We start from the raw sequence: 24,767 nt of genomic DNA on the forward strand, positions 1-24,767 counted from the left end.
GTTCACATCACCCTCAAAATTCCTCTCTTTTTCAAAAGAATTTTCCCCCAAGGTTTGTTTTCAGGTGTTTTTGGCAGCTGGAGGAGTGAGAGCCCAGCTTGGCCAGTCGGGCTGTGCCTGTGTCCTGTGTCCTTCTGTCCCCGTGTCCCTGTGTCCCTGTGTCCCTGTGTCCCTGTGTCCCTGTGTCCTGTGTCCCTGTGTCCCTGTGTCCCTGTGTCCCTGTGTCCCTGTGTCCCTGTGTCCCCGTGTCCCTGTGTCCCTGTGTCCCTGTGTCCCTCTGTCCCTGTGTCCCTGTGTCCCTGTGTCCTGTGTCCCTGTGTCCCTGTGTCCTGTGTCCCTGTGTCCCCGTGTCCCTGTGTCCCTGTGTCCCTGTGTCCCTCTGTCCCTGTGTCCCTGTGTCCTGTGTCCAGTGTCCCTGTGTCCTGTGTCCTGTGTCCTCTGTCCCTGTGTCCTTCTGTCCCTGTGTCCTGTGTCCCTGTGTCCCTCTGTCCCTCTGTCCCTGTGTCCTGTGTCCCCATGTCCCCGTGTCCCTGTGTCCCTGTGTCCCCGTGTCCTGTGTCCCTGTGTCCCTCTGTCCCTGTGTCCTGTGTCCCCATGTCCCTGTGTCCCTGTGTCCCCATGTCCCTGTGTCCTGTGTCCCTGTGTCCCTGTGTCCCTGTGTCCCTGTGTCCTGTGTCCCTCTGTCCCTGTGTCCCTGTGTCCCTGTGTCCTGTGTCCCTCTGTCCCTGTGTCCTGTGTCCCTGTGTCCTGTGTCCCTCTGTCCCTGTGTCCCTGTGTCCCTGTGTCCTGTGTCCCTGTGTCCCCATGTCCCTGTGTCCTGTGTCCCTGTGTCCCTGTGTCCTGTGTCCCTGTGTCCTGTGTCCCTCTGTCCCTGTGTCCTGTGTCCCTCTGTCCCCGTGTCCTGTGTCCCTCTGTCCCTGTGTCCTGTGTCCCCATGTCCCCGTGTCCCTGTGTCCCTCTGTCCCCGTGTCCTGTGTCCCTCTGTCCTGTGTCCCTGTGTCCCTCTGTCCTGTGTCCCTGTGTCCCCATGTCCCTGTGTCCTGTGTCCCTGTGTCCTGTGTCCTGTGTCCCTGTGTCCCCGTGTCCTGTGTCCCTCTGTCCCTGTGTCCCTCCATGCCCAGGCTGATGCTGTGGGCCATCCCCTGCCAGCTGCTGCAGTGCATCCCATCCCCATCCTGTGGGATTTCTGCCAGTTCTGCCCTTTGTTTGTCCCCTGGGATTGTGTTTTTCCAGCCCTCATTAAATTGTTGGTTGGCCATAAACCAACGGGCTCCTTCCCGAGGCTTTCAGTGTTGCATTTCCCCTAGGAAAGGCAGTTTGGAAAGGGAAAAAGGGAGATATTTTCTCTAAACAAGTAAAAAAGTCTATTTTTGAATGTGATATAGTGAGGGGAGTCTCAGTATTAATGACTTTGCTGAGCTTTAATCACCAGAAAAGATAAATGTGGCACGTTGGGACTGAAGAAAGGCAGAGGAGGCTGATTTTGGAGGAGCCCTTCTCTCTCTCTCTCTCTCTGTATTTTCCAGCTCTGCTCTCATCAGCTCCTGGTGTCCTGCTGCCCTCAGAGCCATTGTCCCCCTGTCCCCAGACTGCCAGGACCCCACTAAGCCTCGCCCTCACCCCATGGAAAGATTCAGAGCCCCCTCAGTGCTTGCTCCATCTCCGGAGGTGATTTGAGAGCTCAGGAAGGGATCAGGGGTGTCAGGAGAGCTGTTCCCCCCCGACCCGCACGGGATTGATGGAATCTGTCCCTGCTCAAGTGCTCAATAAAAACGATCCAGAGGAGTTCCCTCACCTGCCCTGCTGTAACTGCAGCACCTCCCTGGCTGCTCACTGAGCTCTGCTCACAACAAAGGGACAGAAACACTCTGGGGTGTGGAAATGCCAATAATCACAGAGGCATGTGCTGTCACTTTGTCCCCAAATGCAGAATTATGGCCAGCCCAGCAGCACTGGGTAAGGCTCTGTGTGTTAACTTCATCGGGAAAATAAATCAGGAGCTCCTTTTCTCCTAAAGCACACGGTATTTTTTCCCTCTTCTGAAGCAAATTTCTGTTTCATCCTTCTGAAGGGGGTCATTTAATAGCGTGTGAAATGAAATGTCAACAAGAATTAGAACAAATGGCCCCGTGAGCCCCAGGAGATGCCAGGTTTCTGCTGGGAAATGTTTCCAGCAGGCACTGCAGGGACAGCAGGGAGAGGTCTCAGGTGCTGCTGCTGCTCTTGGAGCAGAGCCTGGCACTCCCCTGGGTGGGGACCCTCACCTGGGCTCACCTGGGCTTTGGGACCCTCACCTGGGCTCACCTGGGCTCTGGGACCCTCACCTGGGCTCACCTGGGGTTTTGGGACCCTCACCTGGGCTCTCTGGGGCTTTGGGACCCTCACCTGGGCTTTGGGACCCTCACCTGGGCTCACCTGGGGTTTTGGGACCCTCACCTGGGCTCTCTGGGAGCTTTCAGGGCCCAGATGGAGCCAAGGCCATAAACAAATTCCTGCCCTTGGGATTATTGCTTTTATCACCGAGCCTGTTGTTGGTGGGGAGTTCAGAAACGAGGTGAAAACATAAATGTGAGGTATGCAAATAAGTCTTTCTGACAAAACTGTTCACTAGACTCGTTATTATGGAAATAAATTTCGGCTGTGACTTTTGGGAGCTGCCGAAGGACATCACTTTGTGGAGCTGTTTTGTGCCTCTCCAATGAGCAAATGCCAACATTTGTGTGTCGGGAGAGCTTTTCAGAGCTGCTTGTTCTGAAGGCAGTGCCGGTGAAACAAAGGAGATAATGAGGAGTCTGTGTGTGCTGGGGGAGCCCAGGAGCTGGGGCTGGGGCTCTCCCCTCATTGTGGCCCATTTGCATTCTGCAGAGGTTCCAGACCTGTTGTTGTGATGCTGCTCACTGCATAAAGCCCAATTAATGAAAGGTTAGGAGGCAATTAAAAAATCTCAAAGTGTCCTTTATTTCAAAGTGAAGTTTGTACTGCAGTGAGAGTTCCTGGAATGCTACAGAATCCTTCTGGAGGGCTGAGGCAGCTGCTCTTTGTGTACTCGTGTTTGTTTTGACCTCTGTAGAATTTTGTGGGTTTCTCTGAAGGGATAGAAACAATCCACCAGTCCCAGTGACCCCGATAAATGCTCCTGAATGGATTTGTGCCTCTGCTCTCCAAAGAGTCCTGAGTGTGGGAGAACAGAACCGACATGAGCAGGGTCAGAATGCCCCACCTGGGCAGCAGAATTTACAGATGTTCCAGAGAGGAGCAAGAAAATCGCAGGTGGAAAGGTGCCAGACTGGCTCTCTGAGCTCACATCAGAAAATCTCAGTGCCAGCCTTGCCTGCCTGCAGGAGGTGACCTGTGCTGGTCACCTGCTCTGGACATCAAGGTCTGTGCAGGAGCAGGGGATGCTTTGATCAGAGCCGTGGTTCTGGTGCAGGGCTGCCCTGAGGGAGTGCACAGCTTCCCCTGCTCCTCTGGGAAACGTGCCCAAAGTGGCAGCAGGGAACTCTTTATTGTGTGGGCTGTGCAGAGAAGTTCAGTCTTTCTCTGGTTGGATTTTACACCTGTGAAATAGAGATGTCAGTGTTTATCTAGGCAGGCAGTGAACTTGAATAAATGGTTGTAGCGTACCCTGACAGACTTGGTACAGAAATGTCATTAAAATTCACTTCTCTGCAGTTATTTATTCCTTTTGTTATCAGTCCAGTGATACATGGAGAGCTCTCTTGACTGCACAGGAACCTGTTGCTCCTATACCTGCTGCAGAAATGAGTGGGAGTGTGCAGGAGTTCCAGCTGCATGAGCACAGCTGGGGCTGGAATGGTGCTGATGTGTCCCACATCTGTAATTACACTGATTGACCTTGCCATGCACAGGCTGGAGGGGAGAAAAGCACTAGAGAAGATGGATTGAGAAGAGAATGAGATGCCAAAGCAAATCTCATTTGGCCACGCCATGTGTCAACAGTGAGCTGGGGGAGCATCAGTCTCTGGAACCTTCCCAGGTGCCCCCAATCGCCCCTGACAGCCCTGGCAGGGCTGAGGCAGCTCCGGGCTCTGCACAGGCACCTCCCCTCCAGAGCAGTCCCAGAACAGACCACACAACCCCTGTGTGCCCTGGGGGTTCTGGGAGGATGCACATCATGAAAAGAAGCAGCAGGAGAGGCAGCAGAAACAACCAGGCCTTGGAAGCCCTTCCCTTTGCACAGCAGCTCTTTTCTTCCCAAAGTCCCTAAAAAAGAGCTTTGTAGCCTTAGGAATTAAAGAAGAGTCTTCTAGCCTTAGGAATTAAGCCCTGAGCTGGCACTGGCAGGAACAGCAGAGTGGGACAGAAGAGAAGGGATTGGGAGCTAAGGACAGGACAGGAGAGCCCTGGGCAGGAGAGGAGCTCTCCCTTAGGGACAGGGCTTGGGGAAGGAAATGAGAATTCACCCTTGAGCTCTGCCCCTGATGCCAGGCTGGGAGGGTGCAGGGCTGGCTCTGAGGGTCCGTGGCCACCAGCCCGGGGCAGCCCTGGTCACCTGGGTGGGAGCTCCAGCCCTGCAGGGATGCCTCGAGAATTATTGTGTCTGTGTGAGAGACAGCCCTGAGCAGGGCTGGGTTTTTAAAGAGATCATTGCTGACAAAGCCTGTCACTCAGGGTGGGCACAAAGCCAACATCCCTTCGCTTCAGAGCCCTCCTGCCACGCTGCTCTGAGTGATCTGAGACCACGGGGGGGAAGGAAAAGGCCTTTCCCTGGCAGCTGAGTGTGATCTCTTCATCAGCCACATCCCTGGAAAAGCAGGATCATTTCCAGCCCCTCCTGGTGGGGTTTGCTGTGTTCCCGGAGCATCCCTCCCTGCAGGACTGGCCCAGGGCAGGAGGGCTGGGTTCCTCTCACATCAAACCCGCAGTGTGGCAGCACCTCAGAGCAACCTCTTGTCTGTGTGCCAAGAACTGATGGTGGCTTTGTTGTAAAGCTCCCACTTGTAACTTTTCAGCAATGAATGAGGGGCAAAGTCTACCCAGCTCCTGGGGTTTCCCCTGTCCCAGCAGCACAGAACGAGCTCCTCTTGAATTAATACAAGTTTGGATACCAGGAAAGGAAAAGAATTTGGGAAAGATGGGCTGTGCAGAGGAGACCTGTCCCTCTGCTGTGTCTTTCCTCAGCTCTGTGGTTTTTTCCTACCCCTCAGTCCTGGAGGGTTGTTTGCAAGAGGAATATGTTTTTTTACCATATCTGAATGGTAGCATTTAAAAACCCCTGTGCTTCAATGCCAAATCATTCAGGCTTTCAGTGCTTTGCTTGATGGTTATGTTTTACCATATCTGGCACTGTGATTGCTTTTCACATCTTACACATCATCCTCAAGCAGCCTTTCCCTATCCCCTCAATCTGATTTATCCCAAGTGAATCCCTGCAGGGCTGTGGATCCCCTCCCTCTGTTGGTGGCACTTCAGGGCTGTGTGTCAGGGCTGTGTGTCAGGGCTGTGTGTCAGGGCTGTGTGTCAGGGCTGTGTTTCAGGGTTTTCTGTGTCCCTGGTTCTCAGTGCCTGTCCCAGCTCCCCTGGGACTGGGGACACCTTGCTCTGGTTGGGACCTGGCAGCAGAGGCAGTGCTCTGTCCTGTGAAAGGTCAGGTTGTTTAAGAAAACCAAGAAACTCTTCTGAAGTGGAAGCAAATGCAATTAAAAAGCCTTGAGGTCATTATTCTGTACCTGGAGATGTGGCTGCTCCTGATAAAGGTTTTTGTTTGTTTTTTTCTGTGGACAAGAGATCTGGAAGAGCTGGAAGTCAGGGCTGGTGTCAGAGGGGTTCAGTGCCTTGTTCCACTGACAAGCAGAGGGAAACACTCCCAGAGCTGCAGAGTTCCATGAAATCCGGTTTGGGTTCCTCACTCTCACAGTTCCTGACTAGAGGCAACGTTAGTCTTTTGCCATAGGATCTAATATTACAACACTATTTTTATTTCATTGATTTAACCTGGTCTTCAACAGAGTGAGACAGAAAATTGCATTTAAAAGATAAGCAGAAAAAAAGATCTGGAGGATGCATTGCATCTGAGGTGGTAAACTGACTGCTGTGATTACAATTTGTTATGCTGTGCACTTGGGTTATATTTTTGCTAAAAATCCAATTTTGCCATAGAGCAGCACATCTAAGAGTTCTTTAAAATGGATTATATAGTAAAAGCCCCAGCCTTACATTATATTGTAACTTAAAGGAGTTGATTTTGCTATTATTGAGCAGTTCCCATCCTGTGTGGCAGCACAAAGTGCTTCTATTGCACTTGGTGAGTTGTGGTAAAATCCTGAGGGGTCCCTGGGCCAGGGCAGGGCGTGGCTGGACCCAGACACAGCCTGGGGGCACAGAGAGCTGGGCTCCCTCCTGGCCACAGGTGTGAGTGTGCCACGAGCAATAATTCACAGTGAGGGAGCAGTGACAGGGCTGGGAGCACCTGGCAGGTGAGGGACACACCTGGCTGTGCCACCTGGCACCCTCCTGGCACAGCCTGCTGGGGTCTGTGGGGCTCCTCCACACGCCCCTCCCTTCCCTGCCTGGGTGATTCTGCAGATTTGTTATTTATAGTATTTTAGTATTAAATAATAAATCAGCGTCTGGGAGAGGAACGACTCCTGTTTGCATTTTGCTAAATCATGTTCCCTACAAAACTCAGACTTGTGCAACGTCTTTCATTCTGCCATCCAAAACGCTGTGATTTTTTCCCCCCCATTCTCTCCTTTATTCTGTGAGGGGAGGTGGAGTTCTTTGATATTTAACTTAGACTGCACACAGGTTTGGAAGGAAGCCCTGGGCTGGGTGCTGTCCCTCCTGCAGGGTCACCACGTCCCCTCCCCTGTGTGCTGGGGACAGCAGCCCTGGGGCTGCAGCTGGCAGCTGTGGGCTGGGAGGCACAGCTGGTTACCTGTTACCTGTTCATTCAGGGAGCTGGCAGTCCCCACAGCCATGGAGCACCTGGGGCTGGGAGGGATCCCAAGGGCTCCTCTCGTTCCAGCCCCTGGCCTTGGTGCTCCCAGCCCGGGATAGATACCCTGTGATTCCAGGAAATCCTTGTTCCCTTGCTTTCAGTCACCCATCTCCACCCTGAGTATTTCACCTTGCATTCAGAGCACTGGGCACGCAGGGGTGTTCAGGTAAATGCCCTTCTCTCAGTTTGTGGTGATTTAACAAACTGGGTGGATTTCATTTGCTGTACACTCAAGTGCTGTCGGTGGTGGATGTGCTGGCTGCCCACGGTGTTTTGATATTGCCAGGAAATCAGTTATTAATGGCACAGAAATTCTATCCAGCCGTGCCAGAGCAGCAGTGCAGCTGGTCCAGGGAGCTGGGGACAGGGGACAGCTCTGCTGGGACACACAGGAGTGGGGCCACGGGGCTCTGAGAGCTCCTGTGTGCCCCAGCACACAGCTCAGGGTGCTGTCCCAGAGCTCATCCCCCATCCCCAGGGTGGCTGTCCCATGAGGAGGTGCCCAGAGTGTGCCCAGCCCAGCCTGGCCCTGCCGGGACAGTTTTCCTGCAGCAGCCCTGGCTGTCCCTGCTGTGCCTCCCCTGCACCCCGGGCTCACAGTGAATCCCCCAGGGGACGTTCCAAGGGGTGTCCAGAAGCCCCCGGGAGGACACACAGCCTTTGCTGAGTGCAGGCTCTGTGCTGCAGCCACCCCTGGGCACGGCACACGAGCAGCTCCAGCCACAGCCTTTGTTTCTGACAAAAAATGAATCATAAAAGCTGCTGAAATTCATTTTCAGTTCACAGTACATTGGGTGCCAGACTTTCCTGCTGCAATCATGTGAATATACCCTGACAGTACAACGAGCTGCCTGCATTTGTTTACCCTGGGCTGTGCACTTCAGGGCATGCGTGCAGAGCTTTAAAGATATGTATTTCTAAAGCCTGAACACCAATTTTCTACTCAAAATCTTTATCTCCCACCAAACTAGCCATTATATTTTACTGGAAAGTTCGTGTACTTTCCTTCCCTTTTCTTCCTCCAAGCTTTCTTAGCCCTGCTCAGATGGTAGCAGACAAATGATGGACAGTGCCAGGGTTCTGGAGTGGCACAACTATAGGAAATGAGTGCTTTAGACAATATTTCAGAATGTGCTGAACTTCTGAGAGGCAATGGTAAAAATAAATGGAAATGTTGCTATGTGAAGTAAAAATGAAGATTTCATCTGTAGGTCTCTTCTCCTTTTCTGAAATCTCATTTTCCCTTTTCCCCTCCAAGGCAGGGAACTGAGAGCTGCCCTGAGCAGTGGGTGGGGATGGTTCCATCCTCCCATTCCACCGTGGCCCCTTCCCTGCAGGCACTCCAGCACTGCTGCCTCTCTGGGAAACAAACTGTCCACGAGGCAGTGTGGATGTGAGATTTCCTTTGGGTCTTTTCCAAAGCCTCGGAATTGGCATCTGCTCTGACAGATCTCCCCAGGCACCAAAGCAAGGCCAGGGTTTAGATGGAGATTCACAGAGATGAAGCATTTCAGGAGCAGTTTTTGATGGGGTTTTGGTCCTCTGGAGGTGGCAGGGTGATGTAAATGTGAAGGAAAGGCACCAGGGCGTGGGAGCAGTAAGGAGTCGTGTCAGGGCATCCTTGTCCAGATCCCAGAGTGTGCAGAAAGGACAGAGCTGGGAGAGATCCTCTGCTCTTTGCTGGTCCCTCCTGACATGGCCACCTTGAGGAAAGGCTGTGCCAAGGACCCTGGGCTTGCTGCTGAGCTCCAGATGATGTGTGTGCAAACTGATGGAGCTGTTTACCTATGTTTGATCTGCGGCTGGGCTTTCCCCAGGCAGGAATTCAAGCTCGTTCAATAGAGCTCATTAGGTAATGAGCTTATTCACTAAGCTCATTAGTGGTGGAATTCATCCTGCTCAGCCCTCTGCAGCCCAAAATCTCGTATCCCTTCAGCCCAGCTTACTGCTCGTCCTGACCCTTGGCTAGAGGTCTATTTTACCCAATTTCCTCCATTTCTCGTGTTTTCATTCAACAGCTGCTTTGCTGAATGACTGTTTCTATTCTTTAATCTGTCCTGCTATTCCCCTCTAACAGAAAAATATCTAAGAGGGCTGAAATCTTCTGTATCGAGTGTGCCAAGGCTAGAATATCTTGCCAGCTCATTCCATGAACTGAAGCAGAGTGTGTGACTCAGTAGGACTCATCCTGTGCCGTGATGGATGCTCCAGGATTGATGAACAGACGCTTGGGCAGATGTAAGTGGGCAGGAAAACGAAAGAGGCACCAAGTAAAAGTTGTGATTGCCTCCTGCGAGCTGCCCGTGCTTGCCCATCTGCACACAATCCTGTGCTCCTGGGGGAGCCACAGAAACTCACACAGCCATGGCACAAAGCTGGGAGTTTCGTATTTTGGTTAATTATGCAGAGATAAGAGGGTGAGGTTGGTAAAAGGAGTACCTGAGGTGCAAAGCTGGGTGGGAGACAGGGTTTGAAATCTCCCTGAGCCAGCAGCACAACTGAGACGTGTGACAGTGAGGAATGTGTGCTGGCAATAATGCTCCATTGATTCGTGCTCAACGTGGTAAATTTAGGTGCTGTTTCTACTCACTTCAGACACTGATTACGAGAAAAAGGCTCTGCTGCAGTGGAGTAAGGGAGGTGTCAGAGCCTGTTCCATCTCCCTCACAAGAGCAGAAAAAGCCAGTGGAGCTTTCCTCACATTAATATTGATGTCGAAGCCCAAGAAATGATGCAAACATCAACAAAGCCCCGTTAACACAGGGCTGTGATCGAGAAGGAGTTTTGAGCTCGATGGCAGGACGGGATGTGTTTGTCCCTGTGCTGTGCAGGTGAGCAGGGCTGGAGCCCCTGCACACACCTGGGCAATGCCCGGGGCAGTGAGGGCACGGATGAGGGGAGAAAGAGCCGGATGCTCCAGCCACAGCTCTGAGCTGCAAAGCAGCATGAAAAGGCAGGAGAGGCTTGCACCTTTAGAAGGAGAAATGAATTGTTTCCTCCTCTGGCAGGCACTGATTTGACTTGCCACATGCTTCCTAGTAATTTCCCAGCAGGTTTAAATGTTGGAACAATGGCATTCTGTTAGATATTGATTTTAAAATAACTCTTCCACACTTACTTGTAACTTTAAGAGGTGAATTACAGCCCTTGAGTGTGTTCTAATGCAGCAGTGGTAAATAGTTAAATAGACACAATCTGTTTCTGCAGGCATTGTGTGTCCAGGAGAAGGCAGAGCTTGGCTGAGTGCTGCCTGTCTTCTGGTCTGCAGGAAAAACATTCATCAATCTGCCTTCACTGGAGGAAAATATTAACAAATTCACGATGGATGTGGTGGGATTTGACAAAAAAAGAATTTCTGTGCTAGGTGGTGAAGCAGTGAGAGTGGGAGGCAGTTGGTAAATGACCAAATCTCAGCTCTTTTCTTCCTCAGCTTCTGCAGAGCAGCAATGCTGCCCTGGCCTGAGCCTGGCCTGAGCCTGGCCTGAGCCTGGCCTTGCTCCTGGCCTGAGCCTGGCCTGAGCCTGGCCTGAGCCTGGCCTTGCTCCTGGCCTGAGCCTGGCCTGAGCCTGGCCTGAGCCTGGGCTGAGCCTGGCCTGAGCCTGGCCTTGCTCCTGGCCTGAGCCTGGCCTGAGCCTGGCCTGAGCCTGGCCTTGCCCCTGGCCTGAGCCTGGCCTTGCCCCTGGCCTGAGCCTGGGCTGAGCCTGGCCTGAGCCTGGCCTTGCCCCTGGCCTGAGCCTGGCCTGAGCCTGGCCTTGCTCCTGGCCTTGCCCCTGGGCTGCCCTTTGGCCACGGGCAGTGGCACACGCCCTGCCCTGCTCAGGTGTGTCAAGAGAATGAACGTGCCCTGTGCTCCGTGTCCCTGCAGCCGCTGGGGACAAGCACAGGGGGGCAGGAGCAGTGGGAAATGTTCATTGCTGCCCCAAAACCAGGGCAGCTCTGGGGGCCACGGGCCAATGGCACCGAGCTGGGCACGGGCTGCTGCCAGGGAACGGTGCTGGGTCATGCTCAGGAGAAGTTTCTCTCTCTGTCTTACACATTTTTTATTTTTTTTTTTCTGTGCCAGGTCCTCCCCACCTTGCCAGGGAAGGATTTCCAACCCAAACCTGCTCCCTTGCGTTTTGAAGCCATTCCCCTTGTCCTGTCCCTCGATGCTCTGCAGAGCACAGACCCCTCCAGAAAGTGCAGGGAAACCTTTCCTGCTATTCCCCTGACCCCAAAACAACCCGGGATTTATCTCGGCTGTGCCCGTGCTGCAGCCAAGGGGGCAGGGGGGGAAAGGACGTGGTGCCCAGGTGGCCCTGTGAGGATGAGGATGGGGATGGGGATGAGGATGAGGATGGGAATGAGGATGAGGATGAGGATGGGGATGGGGATGAGGATGAGGATGAGGATGAGGATGGGGATGGGGATGAGGATGAGGATGGGGATGAGGATGAGGATGAGGATGGGCACTGGCAGCAGCTCCCTGTGCTCCTCTCCCTGTGCTCCTCTCCCTGCACACACCCACGGGCTGTAATCAGCAGAGGAACCTAATTAGTTTTGGCTAATTTGTTCCAGGGCCTTTAACTTCTCTTCTCCTCTCCCTGCTCTCGAACTGACAGTGGCTACTCTGTCCCTTCTTTGCAGCTGATGTCTGTAAACTGATTACTTTTACTGGGTCAGCTCTCTTATGAAATTATCGTTTTATGAGACTAAAAATAGCCCAGATCCAGTCAGCACGCCAATCACTTCCCTTCATCTCCAATGAAAATGCAATATTATCTTTAATCTGTATTTCTCAGGCTTACTGTGAGGCAGGTTAGAAAGAAAAGGGGGGGAGGAAAGAAAGAGGAGATCAGAAAAAAATCTGTAAATCAGTTGCTATAGATGCATCCCTGCCAAGGCTTCCACTGGTAAATTTAGCAGTCACGTTACAATTTTAGTCAGCACCATTTCTTAGCCTTATTCAAAATAATTCACTTCTCACACAATGAGTTACCCTAAAGGCAAGTTATTTTGTCTTGCACATTAAAAATGGTGCGTTTGCACAGACGTGCAACCGTTACAAATATCCGAAGCCAAAATAACCCCTAAGAATGGAATTTTTTTTTTTTTTAAGAGAGAGAAAAAATCATCCAGTAAATTCCACTTGCTCTAAGAATGAATAAAGGTATTCTAAGACTTCTGGGGTTCTGGTGAATACAAATAGCTCAAAAATGAGATGCTTGCCTGAGATTTATATCAAGATAGTGAAGGGAAAAGGTTCCATCTGTAGTTTCTGACACAAAGACATTTTGCACACAATATCTGTAAATCCATTAGGAGAAGAAAATTGATACATGCTTTGTATGAGATGCAGCTGGAGTGAAGGGAATGAAAGCCCAAGGAAATGGGCTCTTTGTGTAGCTCCATCAGCTCATGGGCTGATTGGACTTTGTGGATTAAATTCAGGCAGCTCTTTGCCCCTGGACATGAGGAATCGCTGGCTGTGTGGGAAACGGTGAGAAATGAAATTCCAGCACCTTCCTTCACAAAGGGAGCCCCCCACATCTCATCCGTCTTCCCACCGGTGATGTGAATATGCAGAGGGGTGTTTCTGTACGGGAGGTTTTTCCTGGTTCAGTTTAAGCAGCTCCCGGAGTGCTGACAGGCACAGGGTCCCTCCCGGCCCCACCAGCAATCCTTCCCGGGGCTGGCAGGCAGCGCTCCAGAGAGGATTGATGATTTCCTGACTTTGCAAAGTGCTCGCAGTGTGTGTGGAGGAGGCTGAGGGAAGGTTCCCCCAGCCCCAGCGCCTCTGCTCTGCTCAGATCCCAGCTCTGAGCCCGGGCTCAGAGCAGCTGGCAGCACCACGGCCCCCTGGCACTGCCCACACGGCACTGCCTCTGTCCCCTCTCCTGCCACCGCTGAGCACCAGGGAAAAGAACAAACCCCAAGGAAGAAGCAAACCAAGACTGGTGCTGTCTCGTGGCAGCTGCTCGGGCTCCTGTTCCCTCTGATCCACATTTGGCAGAGGCAAAGCTGAGCCCAGACAAACCAAAACAGAGCCTGGCCCCAAACCCCTGCCCTGTGCACTCTCAGCTCATAAACTCTGGAAAAAAATTCCAGCTCTTGCTCCTGGCCAGGTGCTGACACAGGCAGGCCAGCAGGGCTGCTCTGTCCAGTGCCCAGCCTTGTCCTGCCCTGGCTCCTCCAGGAATTCTGTGCCCGTGCTGTCCCAGGGCACTGAGCTGTGTCGTGATCACTGCCCAGTGCAGCTGAACCTGAAATGGGAGCGGTGCTCTCACGGCCATTGTGGGGCTGCAGGGTGTAAGGGTGACCTTGAGCCAGAGAGATTCTCCACGGAGCAGCCGAGGCTGTGGGAGCTGAGCTCAGCCTGTCCAGGCAAGGCAAAGCTGCACAGTGAATGCCCCAGGACTAACCAGACCCAGCACCAGCCTCTGCTCCCCACCCTGTGCTGCTGCTGCTGCTGCTGCTTTCCTGGCAGAAACGGCCCCAGTATCTCGGTGACAATTCCCTCCAGGAATATTCCCTCCTTACAGCACCTTCCAGTGCCTGAAGAGCTCCAAGAGAGCTGGAGCAGACATTTCACATGGGCATGGAGGGACAGGACACGGGGAATGGCTCCCAGTGCCAGAGGGCACGGCTGGATGGGATTTTGGGCATTAGGAATCGTTCCCTGGCAGGGTGGGCAGGGCTGGCACAGGGTGTCCAGAGCAGCTGTGGCTGCCCCTGGAATTATCCAAGGCCAGGCTGGACATCGGGGCTGTGGGAGGTGTCCCTGCCGTGGCAGGGGTGGCACTGGAGGGGATTTAAGGCCCCTCCCAAGCCAGACCATGCCAGGACTGCCCTGGGCTCCCGGGCAGCCTGGCTGTGGTGCCCAGCAGAGCCCTCGGAGCTGCCCCGTGCCCGCAGGGTGCAGGAGGATGTGGCACTCAGGTTTTCACAGCTACAGTCTGATGTCTCTGCTGCAGTCACAGACACTGCCTGGCAGTCTGAAACATACTGCTGCTGTCAGATGGAATGAAAACAGCTGTAAAAATCTTAGAAAAACACTTTCTCTGGGCAAATCTGGCGTGGGGTTTAGTGGGGTGACAGAGGTTTTGTGTTTGTGCTGCACATGAGGGAGAGCAGCAGAACCTGAGGCTTCCCCATCCGTACTGCTCCCTAAAAGTGAATAAATCTGAATATTGGGTGGGGCCAGGAGCAGCTGGGCTAGTGGGAAGTGTCCCAGCCCAAGGCAGGGGGTTGGAATGAGCTGGGCTTTAAGGTCCTTCCAGCCCCAGCTGTGATCCCATGAAAACCAAAGCACTGCTTTGGGAACCGAAGTCACTCTAATTCACACATTTCTATAGAGATGCAAACCCAGTGATTGCAGCCTGAGCTCGCTGAAGCCAGGGCAGGGTGCTGGGATGGGCCGGGCACTGCTGCCCTGCTGCCCCTGGCAGCTCTTGCCCTGCTGAGCTGGGCTCAGGGCTCAGAACCCCCTGCAGGACTCAGGGACTGAGGCACTGGGACATCCAGGAGGACGGGAGAGGAGATGGAGCTCTGGGCCTCCTGAGAAAAATGTTTCTGCATGAATTGGAGAGCTGATTTTGAATCAATTTGGAATAGTTGTTTCAGTAATTCAGATTGATTTAAGATGCACCCAAGAATAATGTTTTCATTAGAAAGCCTCCTGAGCAAAATTTAAATCGTGTTGAATTAAAAACAGCCTCTGTTAAAGCAGGGCTGATGAGCACAGCAGAGGGATTGAGATGCAGGTCAGTGTAATTGAATTCCTTTGCTTTGTTTCCCACTCCAGAAAAGCTGCTGTACCTGTCTCCCTGGGCTGTGACCTGCCTAAGGAGCCTGCACGTCAGCCTGAGTTTCTCTAAACTGATCTGCGTGCTAACCCCACCAAAACCAGGGGTATTCATTGATGCTGGGCTTCACCTTCGAGAGGAAATGCATTTTTATTGCCTTTTATTTATGGGTCAGTCCGGAAATGCGATTGTATCCCAAAGGAATTCATTGGGAATGTGGGAGAGCAGCTGATGCTCAGTAAATGGGAGGGTCGTGGTCTCAGTGCTGGCTTCGTTTGTTTGTTTGTTTGTTGTAAGTAAACTTTTGTACACAAATGGAGCTAACCTTAGCAACGGGAAAAGTTATCCTGCACATTCCAGATCCCTCCTCTCAGGCATTGCCAAAGCAATGGTGGGATTCCAGCCCCGGGGAATCCTTCACTTACCTGCACTTAAACGGATTGGGGGTGAAAACAAGCTAAATATACATATATATATATGGCTTTGAGTTACAAACTGTTGTGCTTCATAGCTTCTTGTTTTAAATGCTGGCTGAATTATTAAGGGCAAAGGCAGGAGATGCTGAAGATCTCTCTAAAAGCTCTGAGTGCTGCTGGGATCCCAGCACTGAGTTTGCAGGGGGAGTCTGATGGGCTGGGAGCAGTCAGGGACCTTGGCTGCATTTCTGGCAGCGTCTGGGCAGGAGGAATTGCCAGGACTCTCATTAGCAACAGGACCCGTCCAAACAGATTGAAAGGACTTCTGAAGAGAGATGTAGATGAAATATTGTCTGAGAGTGCCAGTTTGCCAGAGCTGGGAGGATTTTTGGGGAGATGAAGGGGGCCAGGTGGGTTAGCCCTGGAGGATTAACCCCCACCCCACACAGGGGGAGTCAGGAATGTGGAAACCACCTAAAAGTGCCAAGTCAGTAACACCAGAGGTCTCAGTTTTAAGACTTTGACAGCATTTTATAGCTCCCTTCCCAATGAACCCGTACAAAGCCGAGTTTAAATGTCGAATTTCTTAAATCCATGTCAACTCATTTCCAGCGCTTGCTCCTCTATGATTTCTGTGATTACAATGAACCGAGAACACCCCGAGGTGCTTGGGGCGCTGGGTTTGTCCCTGTGTTCAGAAAGGGACGGAGGGGAAGGGTCCCCAAGCCGAGGCACTGCCCGGCTGGAGCAGAGCCCCAGCTGCTCTGCAGCTCATTCTGCACGTCCTGGGGCTGTCCCCAACCCCGAGGACAGTCCCCTGACCCCAAGGCTGCTGTCACAGGGATGTGACTGCACAGGTGGGAATGGGTGCAAGGACAGGTGCGATCATTATTGAACGGGAATGTGAAAATAGAACTGGATTTTCACACATCTCCCCCCGTGCAGAGACTCGTGAAGGAGCCACCCAGGGCTCCCTTGGAGCTCACCAGACACCGTGGTGGGGACAGGAGGGACCAGTCTGGAGCAGCCAGACCCTGGAAAGCTGAGCTGCAGCGTGGGGCAGTGCTGGGATGCAAAGCCCAGCTTTGATTTCTAAGTAAGCTCTGCCTTTCCCAGGGTAAGGAACAGCTTTTGCCATAAACTTTGCTTAGCTATTAAAGAGGAAGAATAAGAGATCTTTAGGTGACTATGACTAACAGGTTCTACATTTGTACTTAATGAAGAAATTCAGATTTCAGTTGTCACATGCCCGGATTCGGCGCCTTTCTGACAGCTGAATTATGATTTTAATAATTTAAAAGTGCTACTGTGAGCCTGCTCATGTGTAATAGGCACAGAGAAGTGTTTAAAATCAAAAGCAGTTTAGAGAAAAAAGGAGGAGAGTTGTCTACATCTAGTATTACACTGTGTGAACACTCCAGTGGGAAAACTCTTTGCAAAGTAACTCGAAACTTCCCGTGCTGTTGTGATTTGTGGGATGAGGAGACTGCACTCGCTCCTGGCTTTATGTGTGCCCCGAGCAGCAGCCTGCAATGCAACTTTCCTCTGCACAGCCTTGTCAGGGTGAGGCTTTGGCCATTCTGCTCCCAGAGGTTTTAGTTCAGAGCAGCAGAAGGACAAATCTGTAATCTCAGTCACAACATCTGTGAGACAGAAATGAAATAGAAGGGGGGAAAGCCCTCCAGGCTGCATTCCCCTTGCTTTGATCTCATTATCTTTGTACCTGTGCATGGGAATGTTTGAAATTCTACCACAACCACCACAGCACGCTGGGCTCCCAAACTCACAGCTAAACACACACAAGAAGCCCCTGTCCTGCCCAGTTAAACAAAAACCAGATCATGTCCTGTGACCCACAACATCCACTGAACTCAGCAAATCTGCATTTGCTGGCAAGTCAAGGGGAGAAAGCACGACTGACATTGCAACGAGACACAAGAGATCCCTCAGCAGCTCTGGAGCACAGGGCTGGAGCCACGGCAGAGCGAGCAGAGCTCTGTGCCAGCCCCTGGCTCTCGGCTCAGCTTTCCCCTCCTGCAGGGATGGATCAGAACCTGCTCCTCCAACACTGCTCATCCAACACTGCTCATCCAACACGGCTCATCCAACACTGCTCCTCCAGCACTGCTCCTCCTGCACTCTGCTCCTCCAACACTGCTCCTCCAGCACTCTGCTCCTCCAGCACTCTGCTCCTCCTGCACTCTGCTCATCCAGCACTCTGCTCCTCCTGCACTCTGCTCATCCAACACTCTGCTCATCCAGCACTCTGCTCCTCCTGCACTCTGCTCCTCCAACACTCTGCTCATCCAGCACTGCTCCTCCAGCACTCTGCTCCTCCAGCACTCTGCTCCTCCAGCACTCTGCTCATCCAGCACTCTGCTCCTCCTGCACTCTGCTCCTCCTGCACTCCTTTACCCAGCATTTGTCAAGTGGGTGTGAGCGCTTTTTCTGGTTTATACAACTGCACACAAACCGCAGAAGTTGTAAGGCAAAGAATAATCAAACCCTCAACACTTCCAGCCCCTTCTCGAACATGCACCCAGGAAAATGCTGAGGAGGAGCTGAAGTCAAGCTCCCAGTACACGCTCGCCTGCTGCTCAGGAAAAGGAAAAGTACTACTCACCCCAGTGTTGTCATGGTTACAATAGTGTACCAAAAGGAAGCAGGAATACTGGTGAATTTGCTCGCCGAGGACCCTTTCTCTGCATAAAACATCACAGTTGCAAAGATGATGATTGCCATAGTGAGGGAAAAGAGCAGAAAGCCGAGCTCGGAGGCACAGCTCTTCAAAGTGTAGCCCAAGATTCTCAGGCCTTGCGAATGGCGGGAGAACTTGAAAATCCTGAAAACCCTGAAAACCCTTAGCGTGACAAAGGCCCCGCTGACGTCCTCGTTGTTGGTCATGACCAGGCCGATGTAGTAGGGCATGATGGCCACCACGTCGATGATGCTCATGACGCTGCGGATGAAGCGGTAGCGGCTGGGCGCGGCGAACAGGCGCAGCAGGTACTCCACGGTGAAGATCATCACGCACGCCGTGTCCAGGCAGAAGAAGGCCACGGCGTAGCGCTCCCCGCACGGCAGCTCCTTGCTGCCCGGCGCGCTGCCGCACGGCACCGTCTCCACCACGTTGGTGATGACCGAGACGGCGATGAAGAAGCCGGTGACGTAGTAAAAGACTAAGGCTAAGGTGCTGGTGTGGGGGTTCTCGAAGGCTCGCCACATGGTCTGCCGGAAGCTCAGCGAGGGCATGGAGCCCTCCTGGTTGTTCTCCGAGTCGTTGTCGTCCATCAGGCGCTCGGCGTTCTCGCGCTTCCTGTCCTTGTACTCCTCGTAGCAGCAGTCCCCGATGATCTCGGGCAGGATCCCGTAGAAGGCGAGCTCTTCGTCGTAGGCAGAGATGCACTCGTACCTGGGGTAGTGCAGCTTGCCAGTTCTATAGAAGTTGAGGATGCACCTGAAGACCTCGGGGTCCCGGTCGAAGAAATACTCCTTGGTGTCTTCGTTGAAGAAGAACTCCTTCTCCGTGCTGCCCAGGAGAGTGTCCGGGTACCTCTCCAGTGTAGTCCTCCAGGTCTGGAAACGCCTGCCACTCACATTGAGGATGATCAGCTCGTCCTGCCTCTTGTTCTTCTCGGCTGGAGCCAGCGGCATGGGGCAGTTGGCCACTGGCATCCATCCTATGGCAGCCGCCCTGGCGAAGGGCAACCACGCCGCTACCCCTGCTGCCATGACGAGCCCGGGCTGTTACTGGGGGCGAGGCTGGGGATGCTCCTGGCACCTGCTGGCAGTCAGAGCAGCTCCATCTACAACACACAGGAGAAGAGAACACAGCACACAGTCACCAGGGGCATCCTGCCCCGCCGGGGGGAAGAGTCCAGGAGCAGCACAGACACGAGGACTGCAAACCACTGGCTGCCCTCACCTCCCAGGTGAAGAATGATGCTGAACCAGGCACATGATAATCAGCTCAGCGGGGTTATGGCATTATTATAGATTGGAATTTTGAATAGCAAATGATTCCTCATTAAAAGCATTTTAAAAGTAGCATAAACACAGTAATTTATATTTGCTTCCTCACAAACAAGACTAATCCATAATTCCCCAGGTGTAAGCCTCCTGTGCTCATCAGTTTAACTACAGCTGTCAAGAAAGAGCTGGGAACTCAGAGCAGTGAAATCAGCCTGCAGTGCAATCGTGCCACTAAACCCACGACTGGGCTTAACTGCATCTCCAGTCCTGAACAAGTCCTGCATGTCCTGAAACTTGCACTAAGAACACCTTTAGTTGAAAGAAATGGAAATTTTTCTCTGGTTTTCACCAGTTGTCTTCCATCCTTAATGCAAGGCCTGGCCTCGGCAGCAGTTTTCTGCTGCTCTCTTTCATTTACACCTGGGGTCACCCTTGGCAAGAATTGCAGCCTCCACCGGACCAGAGGAAAATTCTGATTTTTCGGGAAACATTGCTCAGGATACTGAGCACCAGTAAGCTCCAGTCCCAGGTGTGAAGGCTGATGGATTAAGCTACCAAACACCAAGAACATCAGAATGAAAGAAGGCTCCAAAGCTGGAGAATTTCTTCCCAGCAGGGAGATGCTTTGTTTATTTCCTGGCTAAGAGGAGCAGAATCCTTCAGCTGAAGAACTGAAGGACTCCTAGGCTGAAACAAAATATGTTCACTGCACTCTTGGATTGTTAGATGAGAAATATCCCGAGCTGTCCAGACCCTCAGCCACCAGAGGCCAATGTTCTCTTGAAGTTTGAGTAGATTTTGTGCTCTGATCTAGCCATGAATTTGTTTTATCTTTTTTGATCTTGGGTCAGAGTTCCTACAGTCTTTAACTTTTGTTTTAACTTGCTTTTACTTTCACTTGCCTAGTGCTTTTCTAAGTCTACCATGAAATTATCTGAAGAAAGGTGCCATTGCCATATCAGATGCATTAGGAGCCCTATCAAAAGTCAATTTATCAATGGAAATTCCATCGATTCCAGTGACTCAGGTCCTCAAAGCCTAATTGTATCTTTGTAGGCAGTTTTACTCTAAAGTTTTTAACTCACATGAAAGCTGCCATTCCAGCCAGTGAGGCTGCAGCATTATTGATTCCAATGGGCCATCAAAATACTGAATAAAAAATGATGGAATCAGTCTGTGGTGAAAATGCCTGAAGTGCTCACAGAAATGCTCTTGCTCCTCGGGGCAAATTAACATTCATCACCTTAATGTGGAGCATCTTCCTGTGCAATTTCACTATGGAAAGGACAATTGAAATCCCTCGTGCCAGCTGAGGAGCTTTTGTAATTATGGAACACATCATAACCAGAGCGATGCTTATCCCAAGGAGACACTTTGCTTATCTGCATGGCACTGGAGCAAACATCTCCCAGGATTTCCCTCCAAAGAACTGTTCAGTGTTACAAAGCACCACTTTTCCTCTCCCCCGAACAGGGAATTCATTGCTTGAATCGTGGCAGCCTGGGGACCAGGCACAGCTCAGCTCTGCAAACTTCCTCTGCATGACTTTGAACAGCTCCCCCAGCCCTCGGCTGAAAGGGCATCTCCAGGGGCTCCGTGGGCTCAGCCTGCAGCCTCCTACCACCAGTGGTGGATCTTTTAACTTTGGTGAAACACTTAAGACCAGGAGGCAGCAAAATAAGAACAATTCCGTCCATTAATCACCAAATATGTACAGGCAAATAACCGAGAAACCAAGAAAAGGCATCTTGTTCCTGTTTTCCCTGCTGGCAAACTGGGTTTTAATTTCACTTAGCACCATCACCAGAGTCCTTCTGCCAGCACTGACTGGTGACCTGAGCAGTTCCAGCACACTGGATCCTCATCTCCCCTGATTTCTCAGGGGAACCACCTTAGAAATCTCTTCTGTACTTTCATAACTTTGGTTGTGGATTCCAGGTTACCTACATTATCTGCTGAGGCACTATAAATACTTCACATATAATTGTTCCAATAAAGCACTGGTAACTCATAAGTGCCTTACACATTTTTAAATCAATTTTCAAAAGATAAAATGGGTCTTTTCATGCTGGCAGTATATGTGGGGAAGCTATAAATATCTCAGCTATGAAAGGGGAAGGAGATTAAAGCAAAAGAGAAAGAAAGGGGAATTCTTCTGTGGAAGTTTAGTTCCCATTTCTCCGGGTCCAAGAGATGTTGTTAGAACAGAGTGCACCCGGCTTCATTCTCAGAGCTGCCTTGAATGTGTCCCGTCTGATCCTCAGAATACACAGAAGAGGAATTATCTGTAAATTCTCTGAAGGATCAAGAGTGAGAAGAGTACTGAAATTCCCTTTTGCAGAGATTTTGCTTTTTCTTGTCCATGAGTCCTTGGAACTCTACCACTCCCTGAAGGAAGTGATAGAAAATTGGGAGAGAGAGACGGGACTGGATTTATAATTCTGACCTGCACAACCTAAGCTGAGTCAAAAAAGGATGAAGTAACGAGTTTATCTAGAATGTAGAATTACAGAATGTAGAAAGAATTCTCCTATTCTGCCTGCTTGGATTTTGGTAACTGCTAACCAGCCTGTTTAGGCTGGAAAGCAATTGGCTGGACTCAAAATCTAATGTACTGTTGACAGTCTCTGGAGCTCTCACAGAAAACAGACACACTCTAATTCTAACAAGCATATATTTAGCTATATCCATATTTCTAATTTTAATTACCATAATTTCTGCGTGTAATTTAAAAGGAACTGGTTCACAGCAGACCGGCACCCTGCTGATGACATTTAGAAGACCTGGTACACAAAATAGAATCATTTCCCTCCTGGTTTAAAAAAGTATCTGTAGAGAAAAGAATCTGTTTTCTTTAGACGACTCTGGGCACAATGGACCAGTCAGAATTGGGTGGAAAAGGCTGAGCAGGAGCCCCCTGTCCCCTCCCGACCTCTCCGGGGCTCCGAGCTCCCAGCCCAGCTCGGGACCACCCAAAGGGTCCAGAAATAAAGGATGGGTTCTTACCACTGTGGCTCCCAGGGCAATGCCACACTGATCAGTCTCTTCATCATCTCAAGAGAGCAGAGACAAACCCAAAGCCTCAGTGCTTCCCTTTCTAGAAGCAGACAGGGCTGTTCTGAAATCGGACCGATAAACACACTGCAAGTTCCTGATGAGACGCTGCTAATGGGAGTGACGAGCCTGGGGACGATTCCTTCTCCCCTCTCCTGTCCTTGCTGGGTCAGGCTCAGGCAGCAAAGACACCTTTGCTTTAAAGCAAAATATGTCAGCCAAAGCCTCGGTGTCTGCCGTCAGTCACACATTCCTTCCCTTTCGCAGCACCGCCAGAAAATAAAACTTTCTGCAAAACACTCCCTCAGTGTGTTGGGGAGATTTAGGAGCAAAAGCAACAGGCTTAGGATAAATGCATGCAAAGTTCTCCCCTCTGTCCCTCCCTCGCAGCGAGCCCAGAGAGCCCCACGCTGCCGGCTCGCAGCGCTGCCTTACCTGGCAAGGACAGACACGGCGCCCAAAAGCAGCGCTAAATGTGGGGAGCAGTCACTCCTCGGGATAAAAGGTGAGCTGTGCCGCCTGCCTCCTGCCTCCCTCTCTAAATGCAGTCAGAAGCAATCAGTAAATGTGCTCATCATTGTGAAAGTATATATAGCGAGATGACTAAACAGCTTCTCCCTCATCACTGCCGGCACCGAGGCTCTCCCTGCCTCTCCCGCCTGAGCTGCCTTGGCGCTGCCCCCTCCCCTTCCAGCGCCGCTCGCAGCTTTGCCCAGCTGGGAACGGTCCCGGAGATCCTGGAGATCCTGGAGATCCAGAGATCCCCGAGATAACGGAGATGCCGGAGATCCTGGAGATCTCGGAAATCCCGGAGATAACGGAGATGCCGGAGATGCCGGAGATCCGGAGATCCCGGAGATCCCGGAGATGCCGGAGATCCGGAGATGCCGGGGCTGGGGCTGGAGCCGCCCGGTGCAGGGAGCAGAGCGGAGCGCGGCTGGGGAAGGGCGGTGTGAGCTGGCACAGCGCTGGCAAATGGAGTCGTTAAATACACGCCAGAGCCTACCCTGCATGCTAATGTGCCAAGGGGGAGATGGAGGGGGGAAAGTATGGGATGAACTTCAGGGCTCCGTCCCGGAGCTCCCTGTGTGTCCCTCCTGGCCCCCGGTCAGGCGGGGACAAGGCAGGAGGGATTCCTTCTGCACAGGGAAACGAGCTGCTCCTCCAGCATCACAAACCTACACCCGACACCTTGGCCGGGGCGGGAGGAAACATTCAGGGATAAAAAGAAATCGTTCGTATTTAAACCGATTTTTTCCCACCTTCTTCTCCCTTCTTCCTTCCCACCACCTTTCCCTTTCCCCCTCGTCCCGCTGTTCTGGCTTGCCCTGCTCCTTGGCAGCTCTTACCAGTCCTGTCTCCACACCACCTCAGCATCCCTCTTTCATCCACGGGCACAAGTTGGACTCGGCACGCTCAGGGACCCGTCAGCCTCGCTCATTTATCCGTTTGCTGTCGAATCTCCATCAAGTAAATAACCATGAGCCCAAATCAGAGCGAGCCAGCCTTGCCCTGCTCTGCCGGGCAGCTCCCGCTGACTGACGCGCCGCAGCGAGAGTTGATGACTTCCATAAAGTCAGGGCGATACGGGCGAGCGGGGCTCGCCTGCCTCGCCATCGCCTCGCCTCCTCCTCGGCTCCGACTGCACCGCACAGCGCTTAGCGCCGGCAGCGCGGGGCTGGCCCGGGGAGTGCGGGGCTGGTCCGAGCTGTGCGGGGCTGGCACGGTCTGTGCGGGGCTGGCACACGGGCTGTGCGGGGCTGGCACACGGGCCGGCAGAAGCGAGGAGCGGGAAGGGCGCGGGGTTGGGAGCGGCCGGGGGCACCCGGTGCCTCCGCTGCCTCCGCCCCGCCCGCAGGTGAACCCCCGGGCCGGTGTCCCCCGCACACCCCCGGGCCGGTGTCCCCCGCACACCCCCGGGCCGGTGTCCCCCGCACACCCCCCGGGGCCGCTCCCTCTCGCCCCCCGCCCTCCCTGCGGACCCCCCTCACCTCCGCAGGGCGCTCCCGGCCGTGGCCGCCCGCCCGGAGCCTCCGCGGCCATGCGGCTGCCGGGAGCGGAGCGCGGGGCTGCGCGGAGTGCGCGGGCGCGGGGCGGCGGCGGAGAGAGATGGGGATGGATGGGGATGGATGGAAAGCGATGGGGATGGATGGAAAGCGATGGAGATCGCTGGGAAGCGATGGGGAGCGGTGCGAAGCGTTGGGGATCGGTGGGGAGAGATGGGGATGGACTGGGGAGAGATGGGAAGCGATGGAGATCGGAGATGGGAAGCGATGGGGAGCGGTGTGGAGCGGTCGGGAGCGATGGGGAGCGGTCGGCGGAGAGCGGCGATGAGCACGGGGTGGCGATCAGCGGCGATGGGCACGGGGTGGCGATCAGCGGCGATGGGCACGGGGCCGGCGATCAGCGGCGATCGGCGGGACCGGGGCCAGCTCCGCGCCGAGGGGCGGCGGCGCGGGCGGGGGGCGGCGGGGGCTCCCCGCACACGAGCGGCCGCGTCCCCGCCCGCCGCCCGCCCGCCGAGCCGCCGGCAGGTGTCACCCGGAGAGAGCGACACCGGGCACGGCTCCGGGAGGGACA

The 24,767-nt window shown here is 53.0% G+C and overlaps 1 protein-coding gene across 4 annotated transcripts in view; it reads right to left on the bottom strand.

The window, feature by feature from the left end:
* KCND3 (potassium voltage-gated channel subfamily D member 3) overlaps positions 1 to 24,224 on the bottom strand; it is a 94,099-nt gene extending 69,875 nt beyond the window's left edge. Inside the window, exons 1-2 of one of the 4 annotated variants that reach the window (XM_088180531.1) lie at positions 24,179 to 24,224; positions 17,785 to 18,967 (exon numbers count right to left, since the gene is read on the bottom strand). In XM_088180531.1, the coding sequence (XP_088036657.1) occupies positions 17,785 to 18,893 (1,109 nt within the window). In that variant the 5' untranslated portion in view covers positions 18,894 to 18,967; positions 24,179 to 24,224. Of the gene's footprint in view, positions 1 to 17,784; positions 18,968 to 22,622; positions 23,088 to 23,536; positions 23,794 to 24,178 lie in introns of those variants that run through there. The other 3 variants (XM_088180530.1, XM_088180532.1, XM_014892351.2) reach the window with 3 other exon arrangements.
* Positions 24,225 to 24,767: the final 543 nt, after the last annotated feature.

This window comes from Sturnus vulgaris, chromosome 29 (genome assembly GCF_052056855.1).
Source record: "Sturnus vulgaris isolate bStuVul1 chromosome 29, bStuVul1.hap1, whole genome shotgun sequence".
Taxonomy (NCBI): Eukaryota; Metazoa; Chordata; class Aves; order Passeriformes; family Sturnidae; genus Sturnus; species Sturnus vulgaris.